The 11,294-nt window shown below is 48.0% G+C and overlaps 1 protein-coding gene across 1 annotated transcript in view; it reads left to right on the forward strand.

Moving 5' to 3' along the window:
* Window positions 1–11,294, forward strand: part of CLNK (cytokine dependent hematopoietic cell linker) — a 151,122-nt gene that overhangs the window by 11,969 nt on the left and 127,859 nt on the right. Inside the window, exon 2 of the mRNA XM_019661144.1 lies at window positions 1,326–1,378. Coding sequence (XP_019516689.1) covers window positions 1,368–1,378 — 11 coding nt within the window. The 5' untranslated portion in view covers window positions 1,326–1,367. The remainder of the gene's footprint in view (window positions 1–1,325; window positions 1,379–11,294) is intronic.

An 11,294-nucleotide genomic window follows, 5' to 3' on the forward strand; every position in this document is an offset into this window, starting at 1 on the left:
AAACTGTATCCCTAAGTTTTAGGAGTGCCTGAAGGGTAGGGACTGTCTTATTGGCACGGTGTTGCACAAAGGAAGTTTTCAGTAAGTGGCAGTTGGATAAATGGATGGATGCATGGATGGATGGATGGATGGATGAGTGGGTGGGTGGATGGATGGATGGATGGCAGAATGAATTAGAAGTGTCTTAAGCTCAGTGAGGTGCCATATGGTGACCGGCTAGGAGGTGGAATTTCTGAGTCCTTTCAACCTGGGTTTTTATTGCAGCTGGATGATCTCAGGCACATAGTTTAACCTCCAGGAGCCTGAGCCTCATTCCCTCTAACTGTGAAATCCACTCTCTACCCTGCTGCACTCAGCTGGGAGCCCCAGGAGGCTGATGGATAAAACCCGTGTCAGTGCTCCTCACCCGGCTTCCTGTTGAGCTTGGTCCATGGGAGGCAGCAGCAGGGGATTCAGGGCCCAGGAACGTGAGACGGGGATTTTATTCTGTTCACCACAGCTCCTCCTCCCTGCAGGTCCCTCAGCTGGAAGCCACATCCTCTTTGCAGCAGCACTGCCCCCAGGGTCCCAGTGCCCTCCCTTCCACCTGCAGGACCAGGCTTGGCCCTTCCCTGTCCTCTGTGTAGTTCCTATGCCCTGTCCACCCTTTTGAAGTGTTCTCTTTATTAAACTCTTCTGGGGTGCCTAATTTGAGGGTGCCACCCGTTTCTTGCTGGAGCCCTAACTCACACAGCGGGTCTCAGGGTCTCTGTGTAGATTAAATGTGATCGTTGATGTGATGCCCTCATTGACCACTCCCAGGGTCTCCGCTGCTAATTTACTTGGTCCAGGGGGCTAATGATCTCTCCTATGAGGGTGAATACAAACCAAGTAAAACGCTGCATTCTATGTGAGGAAGTATACAAGTGTAACTCCCAATAAATATTTCATGGCCAAGTCACACTTGGAAAGGAAAAGCGTCCCTCCCCTACACGCAGACGCCCCAGAGCACAGCCAGCGAGCCGGGCTAACCGCCCCAGGTGCCCAGGGGAAGCACACAATCACACACCAGGGAAGGCCAGGCTACGGATAGGCTTGCTCCACTCCCCGGGGCAGATGGGATGAATGTTGACAGAAAGGGGACAGCCTGTCAGGGAAGAACTCCCCACCCCCACACCACTCCAGAAATAAACCCATTATTGACCTGGATTGATTGACTCTCTCTCCGTCGCCTCCCCTAAGCCGGCCTCTGTATCCCATTTTAACAAGCAGCGACAGTAACAAGTTCACCAGGATTAAAACATGATGGGTGAGGCCCACTAATGGGTTTGCTTTTGTTTCCACAGGCTGATTTGAAGATCCCTCTCATTTGCCGGGTGCCAAGAACTATGAACAGACAGTAAGTACCTCCGTGTCACTGTGAGCCTGAATCTCCCAGCAGGAAGAGGACTCAGGTCCTAGAACATGAACTAAGGAATGATGCTAACGTGCCCGCCATGGGAAGGGCATTTCCAGGGTCAAGGCCATGCCTGAGAGGCCAGGCTGAGGATGTATGCACCAGGGATCAGTGTACCCTGTCCCAGTAACAGCATGTTTTGGGGAGCAGGTCAGTGGTCGCCCAGCACAGGAGTGTGGTTGGAGCAGGGATGAGCTACCCCAGCACCAGAATGCCCAGAGGGCACCCAGAAATACCATCTATCATTTCACACCCCGATGCATAAAGGTAGAACTAAAAAAACAGTGGTTTGCACACTTGTTTTTACAGCAGAGAACCTAGTACCCAACTTTTTTCTTGTAGAACCCCCAGAGTGAGTGATGCGGTTGGTTTAGGATTTCCAAATGTGTACCTGATCCAGCAAAATAACCCATCCCATTCCTGGTGTCTATGAAAATAGTAAAAAGATAGCAGGCCTCCATGTTGTAAGAAATATTTATAATGGAAAAAGAAACCTTTAAATTGATAAAATTAGGTGTACTGATTTTAAAATTAATCTACTTATCTATTCACTTGCTTTATTTTGCCAACTGGAAAGATATCACTGTTATTCTCCTCTGTGCAAAACGAGCAGCAGAGTGGTTGTGTGAGAAAAAACAACGTGAGCTCTAGAGTCAGGCAGACCTAGGGTAAATCCTGCGCCGTCATTTGACAGCTGTGTGATATTCAGGAAGTCACCTAACCCTCTGGATCTTGGAGAAGTTACTTTCCTCCCTCTGGAAAGGAGAGGCTGGCCTCGGAAAGGAGGACCGCCTGGTCACCTCCCAGAGGGGGCCTGGGGCAGCACAGGGCAACCTGGTGATACCTGGGCCCCACGGGTGAGCACTGGGTGCAGGGTTGGTGTCCAGGGTGACACGGAGGCAGCAGCCCCAGTAGTGCAGCTGCTCCAAATGCCCACAGGTGTCGAGGCGGGGCGGCCTGACGCACAGCCAGGTCCCTGGGTGCAGATGCTGGGCCTGGCGCTCTGCCTCTTGCTATGAGTGTGTGTGGGGGCTCCCTGGCGCCGTCCACAGCCAGGCTCCTTGCCTGACCCAGAATCTAACGTGTAGGGCACTTCCTCTATCTGGGGTGCCGGACCCCTTCTCCTCTTTGACCTACAGCAGGGCTGAGTGGCAGGCTCCCCCAGCTGCTCTGAGCATCAGCTTGCTGGTGTCAGTGACTTGTCTGAGATGGCATGGACAGTGGTGATAGACCTGGGGCTGGAATCTGGGTCTGTCTGACTCCAAATCCAGTGCTCCTTCTGCTTATCCCGCCACTGAGGGGAACTGAGGAGGCAAGTTCGGTCAGAGAGGTGTCTGATCTGGGGACGCAGGACAAAGAGCATGAATTCTCACACCCAGGGTCGCAATCGGCAGTGACTGTGGCAGGCGGCAGCTTCACCGTAAGATAAATGAATGGTCTGTGATGGTGGAGGGACCAGAAAGACAAGTGCGTCAGCTTCCTGGAGCCGCCATAACAAACGGCCACAAACTGGGGGGGGGGGGGCTTCAAACAGCCTAAAGTGTACTCTCCCACAGTTCTGGGGGCTAGAAGTCTGAAATCGGGGTGTGGGCAGGCTCATGCCCCCTTCTGAGGCCCGAGGGGACCATCCCTCCTGCCTCCTCCAGCTTCTGGTGGCTGCAGGCGTTCCTGGCTTGTGGCTGCACCACTCCCGTCTCCACCTCCGTCTTCACGTGGCCCCCTCCTCTGTGTCCGTGCCTCCCCTGCTTCTTCCTGTCTCAAATCTCCCTCCTTTCTCTTATGAGTGCATTTATTACTGGTTACTCACCTGGATAACGCAGGATGATTTCATCTCAAGGTTCGTAATGTAATTACATCTGCGAAGACCCTTTTTCTGAGTAAGGTCACAGTCACCAGTGCCAGGGATTTGGACATGGATGTTTTTCAGGACCACCATTCAACCCACTACAGCAGGCTTTGTTTTCAGACCCCTCTCTGGGGACACTGTGGGGTTCCTTTGACAAGAAGCAAGATTTGCTATGTGCTTCCCTCTGGCTTTCTGGTTGAGAGTTCCAGCCTTTAGACCCAGCTTCTGTTTCTCTTGGTGACTCCACCCTGAGCCAGTGGTCTCCTCTATAAAAAGGACAGGTGTCTCCCCTTCATGAGGACTTCAGGTAGCTTTGGTTTGCAGCCGACAGTTGGCCTCTTGACAATTGCTTCTCATCCAGCTTTCCAAAGGATAGCTTTATGATTTCGGCTTTAGAGTCATGACAGATACAAAGCTGCCAATACATAGAGCAGAGGACAGACCACGTCATCATATCTTCATAAACATCTGTTTTCTCCTCTGGGGAGGAGCCACATGGAACCCACACATCTGGCTGTATCACGCCTCAACATGAGGAACCTGACTTGTTAAATCAGCCTTCTTCTTTCCAGAAGCTCAGGGTGTCCTTCTGCTCCCCTAACCCCCATCACTCCCAACATCTTCTCCACTCTTTCCTCCTATGCAGCCTCGATTAGCCAATCCATATGGGATTGCAACTGACTTGTCCTGAAACCCCAGATTTGTGAGGGTCGGCATTACAGTTAGTGCCCCCTCAATTATACAGGCGCACAAGAGAAACGCAGGAACCAGGACCATGTGCACAACTACTAACCTACCCTTTCGTGCTCCGCATCCTATTCTCAACCTCTGTGGTTCACGTCTGCTCTCTCCTCACCTGCGAGATTCTTCCCATCTCCCCAGACTGTGCCTCAGTGGCTGTGGTGTCACCTGGGAAATGCAGCGTCTTGGGCTCCGAAGTCCAGACATGCTGAATCAGACTCTGTACGTTCACAAGATCCCCAGTTGGCTTCGAGTCACGTTCAAGTCTGAGGAGTGCTGGACTAGAACAGTGGTTCCCAGCGCTGTCTCCTTCCCAACACACTCAAGAAGTATTACAATATTCCCCAAGACATGGCTGGGAGAAGGCAGCTACCTACCTTCTGCACCACGCATGAGCGTGGTGTGGAAACGTGTGCTCCACACACACACTCGCACACTCACGCGGGTTTTGTTCTGCCATGCCCTGGGGGGAGCACTCCTCTCCCCATGAAAATCGCTCACCCAGCTAATTCATGGCAGATTTTAAACCCACTGAACATTAGAAACACGAAGGAAGCTCCAAACAAAAGCAAGTTCATTGTCCTTCTCCAGACCAAGAAGTCAGGATCCCGGACGGCGTCTCCTTTTAATGCCCAGCTAATCTACAGCTGGGGTTGCAAAGCGCTGACCTAAGATGTCTTACCATCCCATAACCTGGGGTTTCTTACAACTTTATCACCTGGAATTCGAAATGGTCTTTGTGGCTATGACTAATTCCTTACTGTATCTCACTGAATGAATGAATGAATGAATGAATGAGTAAATGAGCACAACTGAGTGGATGATATTGAGATAGGTTATATATTCACACACATACACACATGTGTACACATGTGTGTCTAGAAACATATTACATATATACACAGTACAAGTCTGTGTACAATTATTTGCTGTGAAAGTATCGGTTCAGTGAAAGCGTTTACTAAGCACACACTCTGCCGGCACTGAGTGAGGTACCCCCCTTATAAAGATGAATGCGAGGTAGTCTGGCCCTCAAAGAGCATGAGGCGTACATTAAGCAAGTCATTTTAGTGACGGGAAAGCGCCGCAAATGCTAAGGGGTCCAGACGTCATTGATTCTAAATTGCTTCTGAAATTAGGAGGCTATTTCACGCTAACGGTCCTGCAACAAAACTCCCGCTTCCATAACAATCCATTGAACTCCATCAGCCTCGTTTCTCGGCGCCTGGGGGCACCAGAGAAGAGCAGGCAGAGGGGCCAACTGCCCCATCACGTGGTCAGGGCCGGATGAAGGAGACCGGGGTGTGGCGTCCAGTAGCTCGTCGTCACTCTAGACAGAACTGGTAAGAACCCCGATGCTGTGGTTCTGGGTGTTTGGGGAAAGACGGAGGTCACTAGAGCGATGACTTCTGGGCCTTTCCAGAAAGCAAACACCCTGCACCGGCCAGGCTGCTTTGGGAAGTCAAAAGAAAAACGCTCTCACACGTCGCGGGTTGAGTGATGGGGGAGCAAGCATCCGCAAAGCGTCCACTTTGAAACACACTGAGAAGGTCTAACAGAAAACTAGCTTTGACCTATGTTCCATTATTCCTAGTCCTCATGGAAATTTTAGAAAATATACAAAAGTACAAAGAAAACAAAACTCGCCCATGATCCCAGCACCCAGAAATAACCACTCATTTGCTGAAGGCTCCTTAAGTCATTTTTCTATATCTTTGTGTAATATTTTAAAATTTCAGGAAACCGACTTTTAAAGCTCATATTGTTTTTAGTCACTCATTATATAATACGGTTTTCTATGCTGAGCATCACCCCATATTACTAAACTTTCTTCAAAACCACGGTGTTTAAAGGTTAGTACTTAAGTAAGTACTTACCCGTAATTCCAAATCTGGAAGGCTTCCAAATATTGGGAGATTTTCGCAACTAATTTGACAGCGAAACTTGACCTGCAGTGAGGTGAAGTTATGTATGTTCTCCATTGATCACACTTAGTGTGAATATTCACATGTTTTTCTGAAGAAATATCAGTGTGTTCATGGCCAGGTATTGTTCTAGAATTTACTGGGGGTATTACATAGTATTCACACAATATTACTTTTCTGAAATCCCAAATATTCCGAATCCCTGGCCCTCCGGAATTTGGATGAAGAATGGTGGACCTGCGTTTTTTTTGTTGTTGTTTTTTTTTTAAAAAGATTTTTATTGGGGAATTGGGGGGATGGGAACAGTGCTGGGGAATTGGGGGAAGGGGAACAGACAAGTTGCTGTCGTCTTGTTCTTCAGTCTAGTTGTGGAGGACGTTGCTTCACAGGCCCAAGTTGGCACCATCATTGCGCTCTTCTCTGGCGAGGCAGATCAGTCGCTGGCTTCTGGACGGCCGCTCACTGCGGCTGCTGGCCGCTCACGCTGGCTGCTGGCCACACACGGTAGCCCATGGCAATCCACTGCCACAGGGACTGCAGCCCACGCCGTCGCCGGCGACTCATGGCAGCCCAGCTCCAGGTTGAGCTGTTGTTCAGCATCTTAGCTGTGGAGGGCAGTGTCACTGGCCCTCATATGTGGGGTCCGAACCGGGGCCCTCTGGCATCCCAAGCGAGTTCTTAACCATCGCGCCACTCGGCCGGCCCCGGACCTGCGTTTTATCCAGTGGCTTGTTGTATCTTGACCTTGGTGTTGGACACTCCAGTTGTTACCTATAAAGTTTTATGAGGTGGTTTTACTGCCAAGATTAAACTTAATAGTCTATACTCTAGAAGTATTAGAGTAGGCTGTGTCACTATGGCCCCCTGCATGCAGTGTGGTGTGTCTTGTCACATGTAACACAATTACACTGTGACAGTCTGTTATTACAGAGGAACACAGGCTCAGTCAAATTTTCCGACCATAACCTAGAATTTCTTTTCTTGCATGAGAGAACTTGTCTTTCATATTTGTTTATTCTGGAAAGACTTTTGGTGGTAAACCAAAATAAAGTTTGAGGGCTAGGAGAACCTCAGAGGTTTGGAATTCAGGCTTCCACACGTGGTTGTAACCCCTTTAGCAATAGCTGTGTGAGACAGAATCAAGACCCTTCTTGGACACTCTGACAAAGGGCTCATGAGCATCTGAGACAGTGAGTTAAGAAAGTGTAAGTTCCTCTTTGTACTGACATCAACAAAGCCAGCTTCCAGTCAGCGTTACTCATTGATCCGCACATTTTGCTAAGCGAAATAACTTCCCTGCAATGCTTTCTCACTTGAATTCAACATTTAGTTATGAGAATGACAGAGTAAAGAGAAGAAAAAATTCTACAGGCCAATAGTGCCCACAGGCCAGGCTCTGCTGGTCATTTTGCATGAAGATCTGTGTCGTGCTGTTTCACTACTCAGCATCAAACACCCTCGCGGTGTCACCACATAAGACCCCACACACACACACCTTGGGATAACCCTGTCCCAAATTCGGAGCCACATCTCTCTGATTCCGAAACCCGTGACCTTTGTACCATATTGAACTGCTTCACAATGTCCTTAATCAAAACATCATCCTTGTATATTTCTCACCAGGGACACATCCCCAAACCGAATGACTGTTTTACTTATGAGAGGCATATTTTCTCTCTGAAACCTCGTGTGATAAAATTCACTCAGTCGCTGGGTGGGGATGAATATCAGCTCCTCTCAGATGGGCTCAGCTCAATGTCTGGCACGTGGGAGATGCCTAGTAAATATTTCCCTCTACACGTATATATGATAAAGCTCCTTGTGAACTTTGGGTCGTTATTTTCCTGCAAGATATACTCGTATGTGAACAACCCTTGCCTTCGACCTCAGGGAGCGACTTCATTTTGATTTGCAGGAATTAATAAGTGTAAATCCCACAGAGTCTTGGGGGAAGCGAGAAGCAGGAATTTGGACATCCTGAGGTCAGAGTCTTGTACCCAGCAGAGTAGTCAGTGCGGCTGCCTTCCTGGTTACCCAGAAGTCATTACGAACCAACTCTCTCGGGCCAACCAGGCCCATCCATGGGTGCTATCAAGTCGCAGCACTAAGATTCTGCTTCGTGGATGGCTGGTAATTAAAACGCTACAAGCTGTGAGAGAACATAGCCGAAAGGCAGGGCAAGAGCTTGCCAGGGGTTGCAGACACGGCCAGTGGTACCTTTGCAGGAAAGGCAGGTGTGTTTGGCCCTGGGGCTCGTGGAGATGGGCGGTGATGGGGGAGTTTTAAGAGAGCCTTCCTTCTTTCTTATCAGCAGAATTGCCAGCTGGTGATGGAATTAACTGACTTAGCTGGCTTACTGCCACTTGGGAAACTTCCAGCTAAACACACTCGTCTCCTGCAGGCTGTCCACAAGGTTGGACTTTTCATGATTATGGCCTTTAAAAATGTCACAAAGAATAAAGAAGGCTGTGATTTATTTTAATATTTGAGTTTGTTGTTACCATACAAGTAACATATATTCATTGTAGACATTTTTAAAACGCAAAGAAAAACTACCACCGATCGAACCACTGAAAAGTGGTCAGCTCTGTTGGATACTTCATTTTAGACTTTCTTATACAACTATGCACCCTACTTTGTTTTTGAACTTTACTGTATCATAACTATTTTCCTATGCTACTAAAGTCATCTTTATAGCTATGCAATCTCCCATGATTTAGGCATCTCATATTTTATATTCTTCCACTATTGGAAAACAGCGCAACTCAGGAACTACTTTGACAAGCTTTACTACTACAATCATGTCCCAGTGTTAAGACGCTGTGATTTTTTTAATCTGGCAATAAGAAAACCAAACACCCCAGGGGGTTTCATAAGCCAGACCAGTGTTTGGAGATCCTGACTCACCATGACAGTTTATCACAATCGCATAGTATTTGATCATGTAAATGTGCAGAAAAATTGGAACTAAGGTTTAGTATATATGGCTGGTCCCTGGAGGCCAAACCACTAGTCACTTGCACGTTCTACCTTAAATATACCCAACACTCCTCCCCCCGGCCAAGATAAGATACAGGGAGACAGGAAAGTTGATTTCATGGAAACCTTTGGTCATGTCCAAACGCAACTGATACCAACAGTAAAAACATTTCCATAGTTTGGAAAGGATATGATTTGAGGTCAATATCAGGAAGTCCTGGAAGATGGATCCACACGAAAGAGAAAAGGGGGTTTGCTAGAGGCCTGGCTGCCTGGAATTCCAGAATTCCTGGTAAAGAAAAACCAGTCACAAACCAGAGCGAAGCAGTTTGGAGCCCAGGCTAAATATCAAGTAGCAAATTTACAAGTATCTCCTGCATGGTTCTCCATTCTTGCCTTCTCTTCTCTATTATTTTTTGAAGGAAAGGATTTTTTTAGATATATATTTTAACAGTTTTAAAAAATTGTGGTGAGTCAATCCAACAAAGGCAGGATTAAAGTCAAACATTTTTTTAGCTCCTATGGTGAGGGTCCATATACTTTGGTGATGGAAGAAAGTGGGCTCCGATGGGCTTATTAGTTCTGCCACTTACCAGCTGTGATATTTTCGGCATTTATTTAGCCTCTCTGAGCTCATTTTCTTCATAAAATGGAAGTAGTACTAGTAATATCTCAAAGGGACGGTGAGGAGAGTAAGCGACAATGACTCGGCGTGTGCAGCTCTGTATTGGCACACAGGGGCCTTGCACAGATGCGGCAGATTGCACTCTGTCAAGATGGCCACAACGATAGCTGCCATTCACAGGGGAATCTATTTCTCCACCTCCTTGAGCTGGCGTGGGCCTGTGACAGTATTGATCAATGGAACAGGACAGAAGGGACACTGCCAAGTCTGGACAGGGGCTTTAGCAGCCAGGCAGCACTGCTTCCCACCTTGGGGAGCCAGCTTCGATCAGTCTTGTGTTAGGGCCGCCATGTTCTGAGAAGACCAAGGCACGTGGAGAAGCCCTGGGGTGACAGTCCCATGGAAAGACAGGGAAGCTGAGGGACACTAGGCAGGAAGCATGAGCGTCAAAAGCCATCTTGGGCACTCAGTCTGGTCCAGCTTGGAGAGAACCATCTGAATGCACTAACCAGCACAAGAGAACCTAAGAGGGACCCACAGCCAAGAACCAGGGTGGTATGTTATGCAGCAAGAGATGGCTAGAACAGAGGCTGTCTGCTATTTTTATCATCATCTCAGTTTTTCTTCATGCGGGACCTTTGCTGTTAGATATTGAGGATACAACTTAGGGCTCCATGACTTGATATCACCTTGAAGGACATCCACTCTAGTGGGCAAGCGGGGTGCTAATAAGGGGTTCCTTGTGCAAAGTGCTGGGGGGACAGAGGGGCGTGAGTGGCTATTCTCCTTGGGGGCAAATCTTGGGGAAGGGAGTGGTGGTATTGGGAAAGACATCCTCACGGAGGACATGACAGCTGAGCGGAGCTTAAGGGACGACAGGGTGTTACAGAGCAGCACATGGAGGAGAGAGAGCAGTGTAGGCCTTCTTAGGTACCTACCACAGGTGGAAAAACTATCAGGACTTAATAGAAAGGGGACCATTAGAGTGACTGATAATTTGAATTTTGTTGCTTAAAAACTGATCCTAAGTAATTGGGGAGGTCATTTCTTGACGACTCATGGTGGATGGTGGAATTTTATTTCCCATCTCTCTTTATCGGCCGCAGAAAGAAGCTGCGATCTGTAACAAGAATGAGGATGAGGCCTGACCTGGGCTTGCAGTGATTAAAATCCCATGGTGACGGGAAGGCCTGCACTTTCCTGCTATGCTGCCTTTCATAGGCGGCAGTTAGAGGCGTGTGTTGCATTGCGTGTTTGAACCCAAGTTTCCTGCCTAATGAAAATTCTGCATCTAGGTCAGCGTCTGTGGGCTTTTCTAAGGGTTCTATCAGCAAATATCCAAGAAATTTTATGAGAAAGAAACATGAAGTCTTTGCCACCTTCGGCGAGGTTTTATTTTCTCCCATTGCTTTAAATATTGATGAGAAACAAAAGACGAATCATAAAATATGCATAAGATGTAAAGAACAATAAAATAGTTCAGATATGTGGGCTCATTCTCAGTTTTTAAAAATTACCATTATTTTGGAGGTTTTCATTCATCTTTCTGTGATCACAGCTCCTCACCTCCCACAGGGAACAATTGTCCTGAATTTTGTATTAATCATTCACACACACACACCTCTTTTGTTTTCCACTGTACTATATATGTCTGTATCATTAAAAACGATTCGGTTGGGGGCTGGCCGAGTGGTGCATTGGTTAAGAGCTGGATTGGGATGCCAGCTCTGAGCAGCAGGGCCC

The sequence above is a fragment of the Hipposideros armiger genome, unplaced genomic scaffold, assembly GCF_001890085.2.
Source record: "Hipposideros armiger isolate ML-2016 unplaced genomic scaffold, ASM189008v1 scaffold_337, whole genome shotgun sequence".
Lineage (NCBI taxonomy): Eukaryota > Metazoa > Chordata > Mammalia > Chiroptera > Hipposideridae > Hipposideros > Hipposideros armiger.